At 44.1% G+C, this 22,860-nt stretch overlaps 2 protein-coding genes across 4 annotated transcripts in view; one reads left to right on the top strand and one right to left on the bottom strand.

Moving 5' to 3' along the window:
• Nucleotides 1-10,439, top strand: part of LOC8040811 (WD repeat-containing and planar cell polarity effector protein fritz homolog) — a 65,014-nt gene extending 54,575 nt beyond the window's left edge. For 2 of the 3 annotated variants that reach the window (XM_029986123.2, XM_029986121.2), the window contains exons 26-27: nt 2,702-2,727; nt 10,180-10,439. In XM_029986123.2, the coding sequence (XP_029841983.2) occupies nt 2,702-2,727; nt 10,180-10,221 (68 nt within the window). In that variant the 3' untranslated portion in view covers nt 10,222-10,439. Of the gene's footprint in view, nt 1-2,701; nt 2,728-7,515; nt 7,583-10,179 lie in introns of all 3 variants that reach the window. The other variant, XR_003919465.4, reaches the window with a different exon arrangement.
• The window catches only part of LOC8040809 (leucine-rich repeat-containing protein 57), a 29,650-nt gene continuing 17,076 nt past the window's right edge, over nt 10,287-22,860 (bottom strand). The window contains exons 2-5 of the mRNA XM_040205289.2: nt 21,696-21,831; nt 11,964-12,232; nt 11,629-11,814; nt 10,287-11,007 (exon numbers count right to left, since the gene is read on the bottom strand). Of these exons, the coding sequence (XP_040061223.1) occupies nt 10,966-11,007; nt 11,629-11,814; nt 11,964-12,232; nt 21,696-21,831 (633 nt within the window). The 3' untranslated portion in view covers nt 10,287-10,965. The remainder of the gene's footprint in view (nt 11,008-11,628; nt 11,815-11,963; nt 12,233-21,695; nt 21,832-22,860) is intronic.

Below are 22,860 nucleotides of genomic sequence, written 5' to 3'. Positions count from 1 at the left end.
TTGGAATGAGACACGTGACGTCGTGTCCCAAGAGCGTTCATGCCGCTGCACCAAATGCGAGGCCTGAAGGGACCGGCTGTCGTCTGCCGGTTGAGAGTCGTCTGCTGCGAAACGAACCGCTAGAGTAGCAAGCTCTTCGGGAACAGTTGACGAAACAGCCATATGCTCAATTTACCCGTGAATCTATAGCAGGTGCTAATGCCAGGGCAGTATTTTAGGCGGAATCGGTGGATTACACAACTGCGATGGTTCAAACGTTGTTCAAAAGCCATGTTTTTCTCGGAAAAGCGTTGATCCACGTTAGGTATCGTTGAAAAGTAACATTTCTTCGTCTTTCTTCTGTGTCGTGTAGCGTTGCAGTCAGAGGAGTCTTACCGCAACACTACTAAAAGAAAAAGAAGCCCAGAACCACTTTTTGTCGCAGACAGCGCTGTTGCTGCGGCGGTAAGGAGGGCTCTGTGACCTCGACCACGGAGTGTTGTCACGTGCTTTGGTCCGACGTCCTCATTGGGTCGATGGGGCCACAACCTCCACAGTTTGCCAAGTTATCGTGAAACGAAGTATAGTAGGCGTTGATCAATATTTGCACCCGGAAACAAATTATAATTGGGGTCCTGCATTTGTAAATTTTGTACTTGGGGTATCGGTACTTCTCAGTTTACTCTCTTTTTTTTTAAAATAAATTTGGAGTAGACATGACCTTGCATTATACAGTGAAATAATGGGTTTTTCGGAGTTGTATAGGTAGTTTCGAAGCTTGAGCACTCATTTTGGAGTTATCTAGCTTTCTCACTCTTCGCATTTTGAAATTTAGGAAAAGAAAGACTTGTTCATTGAGGAAGATCTCTAAGCTAAGTTTGTTATTTTATTAAAGAATTCGAAACATTGTGTATAGTAAACAAGCTTTCTTGCCTTATTGCATTTGCTTCTCTAAATGACGCGGACAAACACCTTCTCGTGTTTTGACGGTATGTGAATAAGCATTTGAATGACGGCGATTCCAAAAAATGTTCATGCTCCGTTGGGGGATTGGTGGCCGAGTGGGCTAGCAGACACCAGCTCGGAGCACGTGGAGCAAAAGCTCGCGCTGCAGAACCCAGGGATCCTGGGTTCAATCATCACCCCTGCCCGTTTCAATCTGTATGAGCATCGTACCGGCATGCAGGCGTGTATCACTACTGCATGATGCATGTTGAAGACCCCAGGCTAGCGGTTATACTGCAGTGGCTAAATTGCTCATCTAGAGCTGGGAGACTTGCCAGCCGTTGAGGCAGACAAAATTTTAGGCTGTGTAAACATACACACGCCAATTTTTATTTAGGGGCGAACCTCCTTAGGGTCTAGCCTTGTCCGGCATCTGTGCTCACATCGGTTGCCATCCCATCTGTCTTCAAAAAAAGAAAAAATGTTTGCGCAGTCAACAGGATTTAAACCTGTGCGGGGAGACCCCAATGGATTTCTAGTCCATCGCCTTAACCACTCGGCCACGACTGTGGGACGAGTAGGGGGCTCTGAGATGTGGTAGTAACTCGAGAGCTGGGGATGTTATGGATGAACCGTTGCATGTAGCCGCTCAACGTCTATACAGGGGAGGGCGCTGCGGTCAAATGCTTATATAATCGTGTTAAATTGCGTGCATTGGCTAATGAAGTTAAAACGCCACCCAGAACTCAGCTCTACTTATGAGCAGTAAAAATTTTAAAAAATCAGCATCCTCAGCACTACCTATGAACAAAATCTGTATCATCAGCACCACCAGAACTTTACCCCGATCAACATCATTCACCACCTGGAGATGCGGTCATTTTTTTTTAGCGGTCATTTTTTCTTAACACTCCGTTTGCCATTTACGGTGGTTTTGCGTTTGGGATGCAGTTTATAAATCGAGGGTTGTCATAATACTTCCGGAGGGACTTTTTACGCAAGCAATCAGAACTGCAAACTTGAAAATGTTTAGGCCAAAGTTTTTGTTTGAAAATTTACAAGTCTCACAGTACCGTAAAAATGTCGCTGGAGTGTGTTGGTTGGAACGCAGGAATACACAACCTCCTTGTTCGATTTTGACCAATGTACCTATATCTCGTAGATTGCGAGAAATATATTTCCTTCTGCAAACACCCCCTAAAAAAAAAAAAATTTTGGGTGCGAAATTTTTGCTTTTACCTAGAGAAAATTCACATGCGAGTCAAAGTGCATTTCGCAGCCCCCTGCAAGCGTAACCACCCCCACCCCCTCTTTGCTGGAAGATCAGAAGGAAGGAGCTAGAGAATGAAAGTCAGTTGAATTTTGACGGTGTGATTGTACAAGTTGCTTGTTTCACAAATGGGGATGCACAATAAAGAAACGTAATTGAGAGTTTTAAAAAGGGGGAGGGGGCCTGAACGCTTTGGGTCCATCAAGCTGCTGAGGACCCAAGTTGTCGGGGCTTCTATTTTAATACTTTCTTATGAGTGATCGCTTTATGGGTGGAATTTGCCGCAGCTGCCAACTGCGGTTAGTTGATAAATAAAAATTTGGCACGCACCCTTCTTAGTGCAGCTTTCCAGTTAAATTTACTTGTTTATGGCTTTTTGACAGCCAGCATCTTTGAATTAGTCATTCTGAATTTCTGAAAGTTTTTTTTTCGTGTGCTGAAAGTTTGTCAGCTTGTTGTAGCGGGTGCTGCTCTTGAGCATTTTTTTTTTTCATTTTTGTTTTGCAGTTGAAGAGCAATCTGAAGAAATCTTGGTAAGTGCTTTGTATTGACATTCCTGTCCAAAATGTCAGTCGCATGATGCTTGCCTTGTCCAAGGGAAATGTGGAAAATCGTTTCAGTATACTCCGTCTCATCCCACGATGGACTAAAGCCCAATGCTACAGGCCACCAGATCCAATCACGTGCCTGTTAGAAACCATGTGGTATATTTGCTCTGTCGTACGTATCAGTGCACCAAAACGCGTCATGCGGAGGCGAGCTTTTTGTCTGCTTATCGAGCCCTCGCAGCGGCTCCGTCTGCTTGCTACTACCGAAGACTACTTCAGGGATTAAATACCGTCTAGAAGCGATGGGGCAAAGAGAACTCGGGATCAGAACCAGTGGCTAATAAGAAATGAAGATGAGTATGTTTTACGTACGCAAAAGTTGGATTGGATTAGATTGTTATGGCTAAGGCGAAACGACTTTATTTCAGTGTTGCCTGCGCTCCGTCAACTTCTCCAAACAGTTGAAAGGTTTACGAAATACGGCAAGGACGCTTATGAAACTAAATAGCCATGTTCCTTTATTTCACCAATATAAAATAGCGCATTCATAACAGAGAACCATGTGTGCTAGGTTACTGCACTTCGTAGTCTGTGTATCGGAATTTCTCTCATGCACTCCTCCGTAATGCAGATGCAAGCTCTTCTGATGCAGTGCTCCGCCCGCCAGCCCTCAGACCCTAGTCCATCGTAGGTTGAGACGAAGTATAAATTGAAACTTAACTCAGCTGAGAAAAACACAAACAAAAAAAATTAAAGACGTTTACAGTCCTCTGTAATGCGAAGTTAGAGCGCAGCTCTTGAGGAGGAGGGGAGGGTATGCCCCTCCTCCCCCTCCGTACCCTGCCCTCCTCCTCGCCTCCCATTCAGAAAAAAATTTAGCAAAACTTTTACCGCTAAATTTAGCGGCAAATTTTGTGAAAGTTTCCCTGCTAAATTTTGCGGGAAATTTAGCGAAAATTTAGCGGGGAATTAGATGTCACGTGACCTCAACACCAATTCAGTTTCCCCACTAAATTTAGCGGGGAAATTGTGACTTGAGCTAATAGTAAATCATAATAAATCGGTTTAATATTAAAACAGAGTAATCAAGAGCCAATACAATGTAATATAGGTTGCATTTAAGTCAATAGTGTCAAAAGTAACTCAAAGTAATCAAGAGTAATACTACTGTGAATTCTGCTCATGATAGATATATTGGTTGTAAAACTTGAAGTAATTACAATAGTCACTAAGATGTATATTGGGCCGAATTAAGGTTCATTGAGTCAATAGTAACTCCAAGTAATCAAAGGAATAACCATAATGTCAACTAGGCTTACAATAAATCATTTGGTTGAATATTAGCTCAAAGTAATCAAAATAGCCACCAAAATATAATGTAGGTTGAATTAAAGTCTGTTGTGTTAAAAGTAATTTGAAGTAATCAAGAGTAATATTGAAGTGATTTGAGCTCATCATAGATCTTAGTAATTAGGATAGTCACCAAAATGTCAGTTATGCCGAATTAAGTCAATAGTCACTAAAAGTAATCAAAACAGTCATTACCATGTCAATTAGGCCAAATTAAAGTCAACTCCATCACTATAGTAACTTAAGGTAATAAAAAAAGTAATGATATAGTCAAAGGCTTATAATAAATTATTTGGTTGAATATTACATCAAAGTAATCAAGTCATCAAAATGTCATGTAGGCTGAATAAAACTTAATTGGGTGAAAAGTAACTCAAAGTAATCAAGAGAGTAATCATTGAGTCTATTGGGCTCATAATAATTCAGTTGGTTTAATATTACCTCAGAGTAATCAAAATGGTCATCACCATGTAAATTAGACCAAAATAAAGTCAACTGGGTAACTCCAAGTGCTCAACAGAGTAATAATAATGTGAATTGAGCTTGTAATAGATAAACTGGTGGTACACTAATTGGAAGTAATCAAGAGAGTCCCCAAAATGTCACTTAGGCCAAATTAAAGTTACTTGAGTCAATAGTAACTTAAATAAAGAGTAATCATAATGTTAATTGAGCTCATAACAAATAATTTGTTAGAATATTACCTTAAAGTAATCGAAAGAATCATGACAATTAGGCCATATTAAAGTCTATGGATCAAAAGTAACTAATTAGTAAAAAAGTAATAATATTCTGAATTGAGCTAATACTAGATGAACTGATTGCATAATAACTCGTCAGCAATGAAGAAAGGCACAACAATGTCAATTAGCTGACATAAAGTCTATTGAGTAAATAGTTACTTGGAGTAATCAAACTACTAATCACAATAGCAATTAAGCTTATAACTAATCAATTGGTTGAATCAAAAGTAATCAAGTAATTAAGATCTCAATATACCTATTGCTAATTTACCCAAGCATCAAGGAGAATGCAGGGATTAGTGTTCCAGATGCCGCACATGCTGGCCTCAGCAGTAGCAAATTTTCTAAAGCAAATGCCTAAAACAAATTTCATCTTGCAGGTGCATTCGTCAACGCTTTATTTTGGATACTTACTTTGAATATTTTATACAGGGAAGGCCTGTGCGTGTGGCGCGTGGAACACCAATCCCCTGCATTCTCCTTGATGTTTGGGTAATATAGCAATAGGTCTGTGAGGGTGAATTAAAGTTCATTGGGTCACTAGTAACTCTAAGTAATCAAAAGAGCGATCATAATGTGACTCGTGCTCATAATAAATCAGTTAGTCTAAAATTTGCTCAAAGTAATGTCAACTGATGTCACTTAGGCCGAATCAAACTCCATTGGGTCAATAGTAAATCAAAGTAATCAAAAGGGTGGTCAAAATGGAAGCTGAGCTGATAATAAATCACTCGGCGGTATAAAAGCTCAGAGTAATAATGAGAGAGGATTATGTAAGTTAGAACAGTATAAAATTAAATAGGTCACTAGTTACTGAAAGATGTCAATAATGCTGATATTAACTCAGTTGTATAAATACCATATTGGGAAATGATAAACAGTAACCACTAAATTAATTAATTTGAAGTAAACTTGCCGAATAGTAACACAGATTAATCGAAGGAGTAATCAAACTCTTAGCTGAACTTATATGAGGTCGCCCTTGTCAATCTTAAATTCAGAGTGATCGACTGAGTAACAAAATATTTGCTTCTATAAAGTTGTTTGTGTCAATAATAGCTACACAACCAAAAATTAATCAGAATATCAAACGAGTTTCTATGAAGTTATATTTTTGTCAATAATTCCTCCAAGTAATCGAGATTAATAAAAATGTTTGTTGAAATTTTAATATGTAAATTGTGTTTTGATAGGTGGAAGTAATAGAAGTGAAAGCGATTTTAAGTCGGAGGTGTCAGTAATAGCGAGAAGTAATAAAAAAAGTAATCACAAATTGCAATTATACTTATATCAACTGAACTGTATCAATAATAAGTCGAAGTGATGAGGAAAAGTAAACAGAGTGTCAGTTCAGCTGAAGTCGAGAAAGTCGAACTAATAACTCAAGAAAGAGTAATCCACATGTCAGTGGTACAACTATAGTAACTCCACGTGATCGAAATATTGACAAATATATCTTTGGTCCCCAACAAAATCTAATTGTATAAATAATTACTCGGATTTATCAAATGTGTAAGCTAAACACAACCACCGGAGACAAAAGCGTGCATGTACATATTGTGGATTAGATTGACCGGCACCAAGATTAAATCTGGAAGCGCTACGATTAAATTGAATGGCACTTTGATGAAATTGACTACCATTTCGATTAAAATGAGTGGGGAACCCTGTAGAATGATGGGCAGGTCCTTATTAAGGAGCTCCTATTGGTAATTAATTTGAATAATTATTTTATCAACCAGCACCTTTTCTCAATGCTGTAGGCAACTTCACTGCAGTGTCATGCCAAGTTTCTTGTAAAAATAGTTCATAATATGAATTGTAGCTTTGCTATGTACCGTAAAATACTGTGGAAGCGTCCACTTTGTTCAAGCGCCCACTATTAACAAGTTCCAAACTTGGGAATTCTGCAAATTATACGTTAAGCACCCGATTTGATTGGACAAGCGCCCATGTCTAGATTAATTCAATTTTCAGCAAAAGTGGAGTGGGCTCACCTCCGGTATTTTACGGTAGTTCCTTCAATAATCCTAGCACCAAAGCTTACTTTGAGGAATTGGTCATTTATACAGTATGTGTCAAAATCTTAGTGAAAATTTAGATGGGCTGTTGCCATTTTTGTGAGAAAATGCATACCAGTAATTTTTATTAGAAATTTCATTCTCACGCTCTGCCAAACACTGCTACAGACTTCAGTGGCACGAGTGCACGACCAGCTAGCATTTCTACGAATATTTTTTGTATAGCTTTGACTTGGACACCAGAGTCAACCGAACATATTGAGAAAACTAGGGCTGTTATAACAAGACTGAGAAGAGTGAACTTGTGTATTCTGGTGCGGATCTGCGCAAACTTTCAGTCCGTGGCCCATGGTCCTTGACTGGAAGATTAGTTTCAGGTACTATTAATTCTAATGTTTAGGCAAAGCAACATTTCATAGACACACAAGCTATAGTATAGGAGTCTCCAAAATGTAGTAGTACACACATTTATATAATGTGATGGCCGTTTTTTTCCTTCTTGCCACCGCATAAGCTCTTTCGATAACTGCGACATTGGTACGCAACTGCATCGACCGAAATAGCGAGGGCACATCGAGATCTGTCTTCGACGGCAGTGCTTGCTTGCCTTCAGCATCAAGTTGCAGTACTTCCATCCACATGACATGCGGAATTTTCAGATTACGTACCTGTAGGGGCAGCCAACCGATTCTCGGAGGCAATTTTTTGTTTATTCGGAAGAGGCAGGTAAGCAAGTTAGTTTGTCATCACGGCACCTCTTCGCACTTGCACTCAACCCACTGGCAGCATCTGCAGTTCACGTCCAACCCCTGCTTTCCATCTGCTGCGTAAACCACTATAATTACTGCTCTGCCATGAGGGCTGAACGAGCTCATGTTTGCAATGGTACTGCACCGGCCAAATTGGGCCTCTCTGGTGGAAACAAAGTGGCTAAAAGCCAGATTGCCCACAAGATATAATAATGGCTAGGTAAATCTTTTAAAACGCTTTATAAGCTAACTTAAAAAAAATAAAAAAATATATATATATATTTTTTTTTTATTTTTATAGAAATGCCATTTTGAAATTACTTGTTTCTTGGCACTTTTTTGTATTTTATTTTTCTCTTTGCAATACAGGAAGCCTTATATTTCTTACAAGTTGTTTTAACGTCATTATTGGAGGATACGAGGGTGGACCCGCAGTTAATGTAACAGCACTTCTACCTAAGGTGTACATTGGAATTGAGTGTTTCAATTTCATCCTACAACTACTGGTTAGTTGTGCACAAAGTACAGCTAGCGAGTAGTTGTTTTGACTACTATGGGATTCAGCCAAATTAAGAGGATACTATCAATTTCTAAAGCCCAACGCATTCTCTACAAGAAATATACGAGTGGCTTACCTTATGAATACATTGCCCGATTACCTCGGGCTCTTTCATCAAAAAGAGAAGGGCGAAATCCAGTCTTTCTCGGGAGAGATTGTTAAACTAACTTTTTAAACTAGTTTTTCTTTATCTATCTCAAACAAAGCAGGGTTTGAGGGATCCGGCTGGCTTGTTCAAGAGCCTTGCAGCTTTGAAAATCGAAGAGCAGAAAAAGTTTGTCTAGGAAAAACCCAGCTTTTTGTGCAAATCCAGATATATATGCACACTTAGGATGCACACGTCATGACATTTTTGCATCGCAATACGAAAAAGCATTTCAGCGTCAACGGGACCTTGAAAACCACTCTCCTCCCCGGGGGCATCGGTGGCCAGCATTCCACAACACAAACGGAGATGCGGCACAAAGAATTTGATTGATTCTCGAACAGCACACATTCTTGCAGTGCCAGCAAACCTGCAGCAGTGATGCACGTTTCAGTTGTAGTGCACCACCTCCCGAATGCCATATATTCCGGACCACGGTCCACGAAACTACACACGTTTAGAAGCTGAAATTTAACGCGGCGCAAGCTATCTACAAATGCAGACCTACAAGAACTTGCGTCTTCAAGACCGTTCACAGTGACGAGACGCGATAAATCTTGCGAATGACATATTATGTCGACGGTTATTTCTGCGTTGATGCAAGCTTGTTAACACAGCAAGCATTTTTTTAAAGTATGCTGCGTGTGATAACTTTTTGCATCCGAGGTGTGCACCAAGGACCTAAGGAAAAACTCTTTTTTTTTTTTTCTGCCAAAACTTGCCCTTGTTAGTTATGCATTAGGTGCAGACTATAGTCGTCACAATCAAATGCATATTGCAGATATGTCTTGATTGTGACCGAGCGTGTAACCGCTTTTTAATGTTTTTTTACATTATTTTATTTACGCTTATGGCGAGAGAACACGCTAGCGTCATCCATCAGGTAGCTCTCAAACGTTTTGTCTGTACATAACTAAATTGAAGATTTTGCAGCATTTCCAACATTTCCATTATAAAAACTACACACTGTGGATAAGGAATGGTTGCTTGTAACTAGGGTTCCGTATTATCGGATAAATCCGAAAAACACTCCCCGGTAAAATTTTAGTCAATTTAGATTTATTCCGAAATTCCGAAGTCACGATGGCACAAAAAAAAAGTAAAAACAGAAGGTATAAAAACAGAAGGTATTTTACAAATATTTCATAAGAGCACAGGGTCACTTGTCCTGAGGAGTGGCCACTTTAGTTTCCTTCGAAATCTCGGCAACAAGAGTGGTACCAAGGCAACAAGTCATGGTACCACTCGGTCACGACCAAAGCCATGGTTTAGGATTCTAGTTTGGACCATACTATTTGTGTGCTTCTTAAATGGAAGGAGGGGTAGTGTTTTTATAACGGAGGTAGCTATGAACCCGTATATTTTGGCAACTACGTCCAAGAGTTTAGTTATTTCAGAGTCTCAACTGTTGTTGAGGCAACACTTCTTGGCAATATTTGTTGTGGGATAGTTAGTATTGCCAATGGCAAAGCACCAATGCTAAATGCAGCTGCAGAAATATCATTCGATACAGGAGAGTTCCGAAGAATTTAAAGTGTTAATTTATAAACCTTATTCTTATTTTTACTTTGAATTTAAAAAAAAAAAAATGGAAACTAAGTAAAATTAATCTCCAAATTTTAAAAAACATTTGGAATAAAAAAAATTATATTTGATAAACTCAGATTTTCTAGCTGAAAATGAACTCAGAAAAACACCTTCTGAATTTCACGAGAAGTAACTCCGAAAACACTGAATCCTACTTACAACATTGTCGGCATATTTCAAGCCCACAAACAATGCATAATAAATTAGGGAATATGTGTGTAGGTTTTCGTTGTAAGAAGACAAATTCGCAAGCTGGCCTTAATCTCACCCATCCTATTTCCAGCAAGGCCAGACGATCCAATGCGTCCACTTCGGCGTGGTCTGAAGACCAACCGGACGTTCCCGGCCGGACCGGCACGTCGAGAGAAGGAGGGAGCACCATGGGGCATAGACTCGCATAAATATATTTATTGTTCATACCTTAATTTATGCCAGTGTAAAGGCAACGAGACGTGTCACACCTACTCCTATCATGGCGGTATATCATCCTCAATCATGTATCAAAACGCGGTCGGAAATAAAGAGAGTTCCTCCTGCGCGGTAGTACTGGGTTAGCCGTTGAATTCTTTTTTAGCTGTCTTACTTTTGGACTCTCAACTCGAGTCACGTTGCCTTCCGCAATCGTGCTCACAGTGTGAATGGCGGTGCTCGCGGTCGGGCATGTTCTAGTTACATATGTACAGGTGCGCAATAAATATCCGAAAAACAAAGCGTGCAACTCGAACAGCAGACAAGTGGGTCCTCTCTCGCACGCCCCTCTCATTCATCTGCCGAGGACGAGAAACAAACTAATTTATTTGATATTTGCCTCTCTCTGCGTAAAAAGGCCCACAGACTGCGCCGAGACCAGAAGCACGGCCACTCCCGCAGTTTGCTCCGAAAACGTGCGTAACATAAACCGTGTCCTTGCAAGGTTTCTTCGTTTTTGTTGTTTCTTTCCGCCTCGAGGAAACCCGCGGCGTTTCTGGAATGCGTGCAGGATTCGCTACCGTAAATGCGAGGAGGAGGGAAGTTGGGCCACGACTTGTCCAGAAACAGAGAGCCCGTCTAGGTATTAGCAAGGCACGCTTCAGTACATCTTCTTCTTGGTTGCAGTGTAGCGTTCCATGTACTGAAAAGAAAATGGGAGATGAGACACAGTGTTAAGCTACTACAAAATGGTATTCGGTTATAATCTTAGAAACTAGCGTGGGGCAATGAGGCAGACCTTTGATTTCCAATGGGAAACGTCAAGATAAGAGCGAGACATTTTTTTTTCTTCTTTCATTTTAAAAGCTTGTAGACATGACCGTGACATGCCCCATGCCAGGAAGGGACGCCGAGTCAGCTTGGCCGAAGTTTGCGCTTTTAACCATGACGCTCGGAGCACTATGGCTGGGCGTGGCTAATGGATTTGATCCGAGCACCGCGCCACCACTTGGCTTGCATTAGGGAGCAATCCATCTGTCGGCCGACATTCAAAGGTCCTCCGATATCGCTCGAAGTAGCTTGGGGTCCCCCAAGGTGAAAAAGCTAGAGAACTCTCACTTTAGGGCCCTCGGCGGCACCTCAGCAGAGGAAACGGTTCTAAATGAGCGCTATATCCGGTCCCTTATTGCAGCGTTGATTCGGCGCTGCACCGCAAGTGTGACCCGGCCTTCGTAGTGCCAAAGAAGCGCCAATTCAGCACGGGGCTACGCGCGCGAATCGGCCTTAGGAGTGCTTGAGGGGCCGAGGACGCCACAGCGCTCACCGCCTCGTAGCCCTCCTTCTCCTGGAGGTCCTTGAGTTCAAAGAGGTTCCCTTCCACCGCCAGGAGGGACACCTGAGAGTCGGCCAGCAGTGAGGTCGGGATGGAGCTGATCTGCAGGCAGTTCTCCTCCAGCCGCAGCACCTTCAGCCGAGGGCAGTTCGCCACGTTCTCAGACAGCAGCGAGATCTGGGAGCACGACCATGCCACCGGACGCTTTAGTTGTGTCGGTCCTCGTTCTTCAAAACAGTTTGCAGCAGGTCGACGCAGACGCGCGATGCGTCCGGCGTCAGTCGGATCTATGCGAAGCGCGTCGAGGTAAGTTTGGTTCTCGCTACCTGGTTCTGGTTGAGGTTGAGTTCGGTGGCCTGGAGGTCCCCCACGCAGTCTGGCACTTCGGCGATGCGGTTGCGGGACAGGTCAAGCACGTCGAGGTGCTTGAGGCCGCAGAAGCAGCGAGGGAAGCTGGTGAGCCGGTTCTCGCTGAGCACCACCGTCTTGAGGTTACCCAGCTGGGAGAGGGTCTCGGGCAGCCGTGACAGCTGGTTCACGCCCAGCAGCAGGCTCTCCAGCTTCTTCAGCTTGCACATGCTGTCTGGCAGTGATGCTGCGAAGCGACCGGAGATCGAAGGAAAAACCAAACAGCTTTTTCTGACTGACAAACAAACTGCGAGCTTCGATGTAGGTACTCAAGCCACTGAATAGGCTGTACATAGGAGTAATGACTCTACGGCGCTTGGATCGCGTCTCCGACTGCTGGTGTGTTCGGTATTCTACACTTGGTAGTCTGCACCATTTACACCAAATTGCGCAGTAAACAAAAGTCTGCTACGTCTTGTGCCAAAATGCCATTTTCTGCAAGAATTGCACTGCACCTGGGCCAAAACGAGCTTGAGGCGGAAAATAAAAATACTTTACGGTAGAACATCGTAGATATGTTCCCGGTTTTTACAATTCCCCGGCTTTTATATTCAAAACTGCCAATCCTGCCAAGCCCCCCGCCCCCCCCCGCCCCCCCCCCGCCCCCCCCGCCCCCCCCCCCCCCCCCCCCCCCCCCCCCAGGGCCTTCTCGCTTTTTTTTTTCCCCGGATTGTACGTTTTGTTTCCGCGGTCCCTTGAGAAATGTACCGACAAGGTTCTACTGTATTATAGTATGATCCCAATAAGCGGTGATTTGGAGAAGTAGAGGGAAAGGAAAATGGTACAAATGTGCATTTCATGGCGTCTCTACTCGCCGTATACTGTAAACGACTTATTTTTCGAGCAATATAATTCGAGGGGTTCTAATATTCGCGACGCGGTGGGATCTCAATATAAATTCCAATGTGTTTACATTTTACCTTCGCCACTTCAACCTTCACTGCCTCACGTTACCGTGCATGCGCCGAACTTCACCGCTTTGCACCGGAATGCTGGGAGCAGCAGCTGGCATGGGACAGCACCGGAATTGGCACGATTGACTCTGAAATTATGCTCGGTACATTACAGGTTGGCCTTCTTCGGCCTTGACTGTGAGTTCACCGCTGATTTTAAAATTCTGCACCCAGAAACGGGGAAAGAAAATATGGGTCCATGTTTGAATAAATACGGCAGTCGAGGTATAGTTTCCGAGCACCAGAATCGAAAGGGCGGTGAACTAGTGCAGCGTCACTTTTATCCAGGGACTCAAACCGAAAAATATAACGTTTCGGTTACGGTTACGGTTACCGCTTCCTGTTGATAACGGTTTCGTTTCGGTTTTTTACGGTTTTAATTTTTACGGTTTCGGTTACCGGTTACACGTTCATAAAAACCGGTTTATTTCGGTTTTTCCAATAATTTGTCTAATTGAAATGCTAGACAGCCATTTTAGAAAAAACTGTTTAAAGCAGTCTCAGATACCCAATAACGTGAAATACAAGGAACCTAGAAACGTCTTAATACTTCTAATTGGTCAGAAGTTGCACACGTTCCTAGCTCCAACTCTTGTTCACTACATCTACTTACATTATTTAGTTTGATGCCCGAGCATACATGTTACTTCTAGTACTCGGGGATCATCGCGTTCTATATAATAAAAATTAAAATAAACACCGCTACTCTGTTGTTTGGCACCATTTATAAACAATTACCCTAAGAAAGTTCCCACTTGATGCTGGAAGAACCATTCGCACTTTCTCGTCGCTACAGTTGATTTCAACCTCATACATGCAGGCGAGTCTCCGCTTCACTGAAGGAAGGAACAGAACTACAGCCATCCACTAGTAAAATACTGCTAAGTGGAATGAAGTAATAAAATTGAGAGCTGGGCTGGGCGGGCCGTGAGGCAAGAAGCCTTTGTGCAGCGAATGGAAAGTCCGCCGTAGTCGGGCGGCCCGTGAAAACTACTTGCCTCACTAAACACTGCCCAGTCGACTTCAGGTGCCTGCTGGGTCGAGTGGACTGGCGGTGTAGGTCCCGTCGCTTTTGACTTGTAGGCAGTGCTACCCAGGTCCGACTGAGAATCTTCGACGACGCTTTGTTTGTCTGTAGTGTGTTCCTTTGTGTTGGTGTGGCTTTCCTCCTTGCCATCGTACGTGTCGAAGGAGCCGTCATCCGCGTGGGGCTCAATGACTGTCGGTCCTGCTGAGCCACTCCAGGATTCGCTCGGTGGCGGTGGTTGTCGAGTCGGGATCCATTGGGTCGTTTTCTTCGATGCAAGATCAAGCTCGGGCACGGTCGGCCGAGACGCCAGCCTCGCAAAGAGCATGGGCGAGAATGTCCTCGACAAGAAAAACGCACAGGAGCGTCGAGGAGACGACTGTGCCGTCGATGACGGCACTGGTGGGTTTCGAAGACTCAGCGTAACTGCCGGACTCACGATTAGGGGGCCTCTTCGACTTGGTGTCTGGGCGGTAGCTGGTGTGCGCGGGAGCACGAGGCGTGTGGCGTCCGCGTCGAGGCTGGTTGGGTAGCTGGTCGGGGAGCTCTCTGAAAACCTCAGACTCGAATCCTCGACGTCTGGGATAGGACTGCCGTCCTACAGTTCCCTCTCGCGACGACGTGGAAGAGTTCCAGTCTATCGAAAATGAGGTGCTGGTGTTCGGGGAGCATGTCATCCCAGTAGAACCGATGGCGGGGGAGATGCCTGATCTCATGGACATCTCTCGTGGAGAGACTTATGGTGTCCTGGGCGAGGTCGCTCAGAATGTCGTAGGCATGACGGACCCTCGCTCCGGCATGGGTGGTGGGGGCTCTATCAGAGGTAGTTGGATTGCGCTGGTGGCTCTGGTAGAAATGATTCTCGTAGAAGCCATACCTCCGGCGGTGGCAGGGGGAGGCCTCCGGCGATGCTGGAAGCGATCTCTCGGCGCGTCTGAATGTTCGAGCTCACCGTGCCGACGTTCGAATAGCTCGCGTTCACAGTTTTGCGAGAGAGACTGTTGAGACTGCTGGCCGCGTGGGGCGAGATTGGCCAGGCCATCGACGATTGGAAGCAGGGCAGCTCCCAAGGTTCAGGCGAAGAAGGCAGAAATTGCATCCCATGTCTGTTGGACGAGGGTGGCGCGTTGGCGCGTTTGACGAGGAGGCATCCTTCTCCTTGGCTTTTTCTTTTGTCATGTTGAGAAGCTGAGAGGCGTGGCAGTGCCGGCGACGGTAAAGCCCCTCTATCCTGGGAAAAGTGGCGCCGTTCATTGTTGTTAAATGCTCGAGGCACGTGCGACGCGCTACTTCTGGGAAATTCATGCCGCCTGAAATAGCTAAGTGTTGCGCTGTGCCGCCATGATCTTCCCAAGGGCTGCACGTTGCACGTGCCTTGTGCATCGACGAACATTGCGCTACTTTTGAAACATGAAGGGGCTTTAGGCGGCGGGTGCCACTCGGTTTGAAGAAGGGTCTCGGCGCGGGAAGGAAAAGAAAAAAACTCGGACACCCTTCTGACGTTTCCTCGCTCCTTCCACCACTCTCAGCCCGAGCATATATATATATATATATATATATTGTATATATAATACAAAACGCCAATGTCAAACCCCTGACTTTTTTTTTTCTTTCTGTGTTGTTTCAAAATCGTCACTCGCGACACGTTTCACACTAAATGAACAACATAAACATTATTAATGAACAGCAGGGCCCATTAAAGCCCCTTCATGTTTCAAAAGTAGCGCAAAGTGCGTCGATGCACGAGGCACGTGCAACTTGCATCCCTTGGGAAGGTCATGGCGGCACAGCGCAGCACTGAGCTAGATTTCAGACGCCATGTTCTTTCCAGAAGTGGCGCGCTGAACGTGTCTCGCGCGTTTCCACAACAATGAAGGCGCCACTTTTCCCAGGATACAGGGGCTTTAGGGCCCGTTTGCTCGAAGCGCTAACCGCGGCTAACGTTAGCCGCAGTACCTAGGAGAGGGATTCTGAGATCATGTGACAGGGATCGGTAGGGATGCGGGAAAACATGGCGGTGCCCCGCAAAGTGAGCGCCGCTCGCTTCGGAACTAATATGTCGTTGTAGCTGCAATATCGCGCGCGTTAGTCAGTAACTAATGGTGCAGGAGGCTTTCGCTTTGCCTTACCTCACTTAAATCGCAATGCATGAGCAATGACCTCGCCGCATTTTTTAGATAATATTTCGATTCTGGCCATTCTTAAGCCTAAATGAACACGATAATTGTCGGCATGCATGAAAACGTCTTTGGAAAGTGGATTGCCTTGACTCAATCGGCCTTGTATTGATAGCACACAAATTTCCCAAGCACAGAGGTGCATGCTACGAGTGTAGTTGCAGGCATTGCGCGTGCTGGCGTATGCAGTAGTAATATACCCGTTGCTCTGGGCAGGGGGCGCGAGCGCGTCCGGAAGACTTACGCAAGACGCGACCAAGTTTTGCTGGCTGCATCATCCGTGTGGCGCTGTAACGTTCGATTTTGCACGTGCCACGTTCGAATACAAGCCGCTGTCAGCATCTGTAGATGTGCGCTAACAAAACGTCTAAAAAAAGTTTAAAAAAAAAGAACAGAATTATGCTGCTTGCAGCCGCAGCGTTCCATTAAACATTCCTTTCATATTTGCTTTCTTTCACAGCTTCCGCGAGCACGTATATTTCACTTTACGTGATAGTGAAGCCGAAGCTACTCGGAAAAGCGCGTCATCCTGAACGATGCTCGCACTGCACGAGCGCGCGTGCTTGGCAGGGACGCGGAAAGCTCGCAGCTCGCTCTTGTAGCCTCTGCTACGCTGGAACTTAGAATGGAACTGAGTAGAAAAAACTCTAGTGGGGAAGCGTATTGATGCATGTTCGAAGCGCGAGCCAAATATTCTATTTTGCTCGCCTACAGCGCTGCTCAAAACTTGTGAGCTACGGGCCTATCGTTCTAAAGGAAAAAGTCTAAAACAAATTTTGCCTTGCACGCGCGTTCGTCCAAGTCTTATAATGATTATTTACTTCGAATCTTTTATAAGAGGAAGGACAGCGAGCGCGGACCATAGAATTACACTTCCAGCGTTCTTCTCGATGCTTGGGTAATTTAGAAAAAGGTCTGTCGGGGCGGGACGCTGGTCTTCTTTTGTGTACTATTAATATCCGGTCAATTGAGTCAAGGCAATCCGCTTTCCAAAGACGTTGCCATGCCGACACTTATCGCGTTCATTTAGGCTTAGAAAGGCGAGAATCGAAAGACTATGCAACAAATGCCACGAAGTCATTGCTCGTGCTTTGCGATTTAAGCGAGGTAAGGCAAAGCGAAAGCCTCCTGCACCATTCGTTGCTGACTAACGCGCCCGATAGTGCAGCTACAACGACATATTAGTTACAAATGCATTTAAATACTCCTTCTTTCCCAGAACCATAACAGAATGGAACAACCTACCTCATCACATATTTATATCTGACAATGTTTTGGAGTCGATTGAGCGTTTGTTTGATGTGTAACTTTTTGCATTGTGTTTTATTTTCCTGTTCCCCAATACCGCCACTCCTCCCAACTTTGTTGTGAGCTACTACATGTGCTTTATTACAATTTTTGCATACTTTTCCCCTGTTCCCCTCTCCCATTTTACGGATTACCTGGTGTTGCGTTTTTTCTTTTTTTACTTGACTTTTGTAACCCCCAATCCTGCTTGGGCCGCAATTGGCCTGCAGTATTCCTAAATAAATAAATAAAAAAAAAACAAAGCGAGCGGCGCTCACGCACCGGGGCGCCGCCATGCTTCCCGGCATCCCAGCCGCCAGTCACGTGATTTCAAACTCCCTCTCCTAGGTACTGCTGCTAACTTTAGCCGCGGTTAGCGCTTCGAGCAAACGGGCCCAGGTTTTCTTTTCCGCCAGCTCTGCATGATGGTCAATTTACCTCGTTTCTTTATACTGGCTACTGCATGTCAGGAACATCGGTGGTTTTGATAGAACCGAGTTGGATGGACATCTGAGAATTCGAACTTATTAGTTAATACACTGAAAGCGACACGTACTGAATACATGTAGCGATGTAGGAGTGTGGCAGATTTAGAAATATAGAATTTTTTTAATCATAAGCTCGACCACTAATTCAATCTGAGTATTTTTAATCCTAAAGTCAGATTGAATGGAAATATGTAACCAGATGCACCACTCGCTGACAGTAACTCTGTCAAATGGCCACAACAATTTAAGATCCCTCCTCCAGGTCATACTTCAGAAAAACTAATAGTTTATTTTTCGGTTAATATTGGTTAAAACCGGTTACCGGTGAATAATTTACGGTTCCGGTTACGGTTACGGTTTTTATAAATATCAAATAACGGTTTCGTTCCAGTTACGGTTACAGAAAAAATTTCGTTCCTAAACGGTTTTCGGTTTCGGTTACGGTTTGAGTCCCTGCTTTTATCGCCTTGTCTACTCATTTTTTACGGCAATAGCTGTTGTGGGCTCCTCCCACCACTGTAAATGACGTCCGTTGTCGATGTTGTAGATGGCGATGTGGGGTGTCCGTCATCGATGTTTCAAAATCCTTGAAAAAGATGTTGTTTGGTGGAGTGAAACAAATGGTGGTTAAACTCGCACCAGAAATACGAAATGAAAAAAAAAAAAAAGTGCAACACATTATGCTTTTAGATTTCCTGCTCGACGTGCAAGGTTTTGGCATCACCTTTGTTTGCCGTTTCCTCTACAGCTACTTTGAATTTAGAGATAATAAATAGCATGCCGGAAAACGTAAGAAGCCCGGGTTTTCTAAAGATATGCTTAATAGTTCGAGTAGCTAAAAAAAAGAAGCTGGAGATAGGTGTTTCTTGAGATAGGAAAGTCCCTTGTCCTACATAATAAGCCTGCCTTGCTGAATTTTCTGTCATTTACAGGGGATCAGATACAGGTGCTGCTTCCAGACCAGTTTTGGAGCAATTGTCGGAGCAGAAAGACACACATTTTGGAGAAGCTGGGGTGCAGAGAAGTCTGCACTTTGGAGCAACTTGGGAGCAGACAAGCTTCGTTTTGGAGCACTAAGGATAAAAAACTCTGCTTTGGAGCACCTTAGGAATAACCGCAACATTGTTTTAAGAAAGCATCTTGGCCAGTTGTATAATGATTTAAAATTCAAGCAAATTATAGTTTGTACTACAAGTGTTAGACCATATTGAATGGAACTTTACCGTGAAGTATCTGAAATTGCATGCAGAAATATATTTTATTTTAGGAACGAACTATCAGTAAAAAATGAAAGGGTACGACTCGAGAACATTAATGCTACATGCTGCGTCGGTTAGGGCGTGCGGATGTGTACATCGAATTTATCAGATGGATGGACGAATTGACAGGTACAACTGAACCAAGCAATCTGGCGGCGGCTTCCGCCATCTGGCAATGGAATTCTGCTGAATCTAGTACCGCCTTGATCTTTGGCGGAGCATGGCGCAATTCTGGTTGCTTTCACTCTTTTGGCACCGATAGGCGCAGAAAATTGCGAATGTTTGAAAATGGCACAATTGGTGCAGCTGTGCCACCCCTGCTTGTGTTTTCACTCATTGAACGAGAGTCCTAGCCAACAACGGATGCAGCGCTCGAGTCTGTTCCTGCATCGCGCTGGCCACTTGTAGGCAAAGTATAAAACACAGCACTAGCGCCTTGTTATCAAGAAGGCATTGGCCAAGCGCAGGAGCTTAGGAGAGTGAAAAGCAAAACTGGCGAAAGTGATGGCGACGGCGCCACCAGACAACCCTTGCTCGCCTCTAAGCTGGCTCGCAGGTACCGGTGATTATGTCACGACGCCTCTAAGAGGTAACAAGTGGCAGACATGCCCCACAGCAATTGCGGCATGTTTCTTCCAATATAAAAGCGGTTTATGCTGAATCCTGTCCAATTTCAATTCAATTCAATTTTTATTTCCAACACAGTGTTGGGGGTCCCCGGGCGAAAAAGCTGTCATTGACAGCTTGAGAGTGCGTGGGGGCCCATACAGACAGCAACATATTGGGAAAAAATACAAAACATATGACGCGTAACAATATGAGTACACATAATCACCGTGTGAATGTATACAATTCTATATGGTACATGTCAAAGACTATATAAAGATTATGAACCGTTGAGGGAATTATAAATGACATAGATAAAATTTCTCACATGGCCTGTTTTCTAGCAAAAATTACAAAAAAAGGCTTCAACACCAAAACTTTCCCATATAAAAGATAGAGTCTAATGCATAATCATCTGTTGTTTACAGAAAAATTCTCGCATTTTTTTTCTAGTAAATGTATCAAAGTAAATATTTTGTTCTATATACTTGTTTAGAGTAAAAGGTATGTTATACGTCAGCGACTGCGAGAAGTATTCAGTGCGCCGGCGCGGCACTAACCACCTGTCACAGCTGCGGGTGCGAGGGTCACTTATTTGTTTCGATAAGTCGGATGTCCTTTTCAAAGAGGAGCTGAAACTTTCATTTGACAAGAACAAAGATTGCAATAAACAAAATTCATATATATTTTTTACGCTTATTACACCATACTGAGTGTACAATGGTGCGGTTGAGTGTAATCGTGGCACATTAGCAATATATCGAATTGCTTTTTTTTGAAGAACAAGGATGGTGTGTACGTTTCCTGTTGTGGTCGTGCCCCATACGAGTGTGCAGTAATTTATGTGTGAAGTGAATAGGGCATGATAAATATGAAGTTTTGCATTATATGGAAGGATGTGTTGACATTGTGACAAGGCTCCTGTCGCCGATGATAAGGACTTAGCTAAAGCTTCAATGTGATCTGTCCATGTCATATTGGCAGAAAATGTAACTCCAAGGATCCTGCGCAATAATCGGATTCAGAGAACAAAAATCTTTACGTACAAGATTGTCTGCTCTTTGCACGCCTCGTGCCCTTGTTAACCCTCCAGATGAGCCCATATGCTTTTGTTTCCCCCAATCTCGGCCAATGGCAGCGCGCGCTTGACTGCCCCGTCATTACGCATTCCCTGTGCACTCTTTGTGTTGCCCTTTGATTGGCGTCTTTGGCACACCGTTCCGACGCGCCAAAGATGATTTTTTTAACACTGCCCTCCAAATAGAGCACAATATCTAACTTAGTTTTTCTGAAAAATGCTTCAGCTTCCCCCTAACGTTAAATAGTTGACTAGGAGAAACGGTGGACATTTGCCTTGTTGAAAGGAGACAAGTTGTAACCCCCAAAAAGCAAGACGTTTACTGAGCCTGGAACATCAGCGATCGGCTTGTGCCGTCGGGAGATTGCAAGTGCCGAGTATGCGCTCAGGCAACGGGTCTTCGACTCTAGATGAGCAAATAACTCGCACTGGACGTCGCAAAAAATTTTTTGACCTCGTACGAAACAACAAGGTCAACATGGGTTTAGTGCCCGTTTGCTACACTGTGAAAAATAAGAAAGAAAGCATAGAACAAAATAAGGAAAGGTGATTTTAAAAGTTAGGCTACGAAGAAGGTTAAAGGCTATTAAAAAAACAACAAAAAAACAGGCACAGATGCAACTCAAAAGTGTCTGGCTGGTAAAAAGTAAAATTTAATGCCTAATTGACAAGCCCATGCAAGTTGTCCACCCGGGATCACCACTAATAATGTTGTAAACTGCCGCACGAAAATATTTATAAAAATAAGGAAAAGGTTGGATTTCAAGATTCTCACAGATACGGTTGTTGGTCAAGGTGAGGTGCTTGAGCTGTTCGAACTTGGCGATGGCAGACGGGATCGAGCCAATCTTGTTTCCGGAAAGGTCCAAAGTTCGCAGGATTCCCTCAATGAGGTAGAGCTCCCTTGGAAACTGCAACGGCAAACGGACGGGCCAAAGAAATGGAGGTCAGGGGGAAATGGCTACAGGCTGTATGAAAAGGTTCTTCCACACTACCCGTGCTGCGGAATCCAAGGACCCTTGCTGGGTTCTATCCTAACCCCTGCCGATTTCGATAAACATTGTACCAGAGTGCAGTCGTGTGCCACTATTGTGTGACGCAAGTCGACAACCCCAGGTGAGCAGACATACTGCACTGGCCAAATTTTCCATCTACGGTGGAGGCACCAGAGGCCACTCTAAAGGCAGGCGTAACTTCCTGCTATTTATTAAACATTCGTACAGAAAATTTGACTCTGTGATCTACCGGTCACAACAGCCTATGAAAATTTCAAGTGTTAACGTGAAAATTATGAACAAACGTATGGTGTCTCCAGGAATAGGACCACAAGACACATTCAAGTATTGTTGTTAAATAACCTCCTCTTGGCAGTAATTCAGGTGGTAAGTGAAGGTACTGTTAAAACCTCATTTCCTATACTTCCACCAATGTTATACTGTCGAGATTGGTTATAATGAAGTTAACGGGAATCGGAAATCGCTTCGCTTTATCTGCTTCTTCATTATATATGGATTGATACAAGTAACATGAAAAAAAAAAATAACACGGGCTGTCACAGGCACATGAGCCTGCAGGAAGTGGTCGAGGCTTCCCTGCACGATTCCTCTGCTAGATCCAAGCCGCTTCTCGCCAACTGCAAGAAGCTCCCGCCGAAAAAGGGTCCTGCTCCGCATGGACCGTGTCAACAGCTGCGACGGCCCCGCGGAGGACGCCAGCGGTGGACAGCATTCTTTACGTTTATGCGCACTCCGTCCAGGATCGCGTGCTCTTGATTCAAGGAGATTGCCTTCGTCTTCCCCGTCGAGGTGCCAGCAGTGCAGGGACTCTCCATCGTTGGGTGGCGATGAACCGCCAAATCGGTGCTTGAACAATCTCACCAACCAGATGCCGACACAATCACGAAGCAAACAAAGAAGCGCGCACGGCACCGAGTTCGCGCT

The sequence above is a fragment of the Ixodes scapularis genome, unplaced genomic scaffold, assembly GCF_016920785.2.
Source record: "Ixodes scapularis isolate PalLabHiFi unplaced genomic scaffold, ASM1692078v2 PGA_scaffold4__175_contigs__length_147842914, whole genome shotgun sequence".
Taxonomy (NCBI): domain Eukaryota; kingdom Metazoa; phylum Arthropoda; class Arachnida; order Ixodida; family Ixodidae; genus Ixodes; species Ixodes scapularis.
Note: the sequence above shows the minus strand (reverse complement) of the source record. Positions and strands in the feature narration are given on the sequence as shown.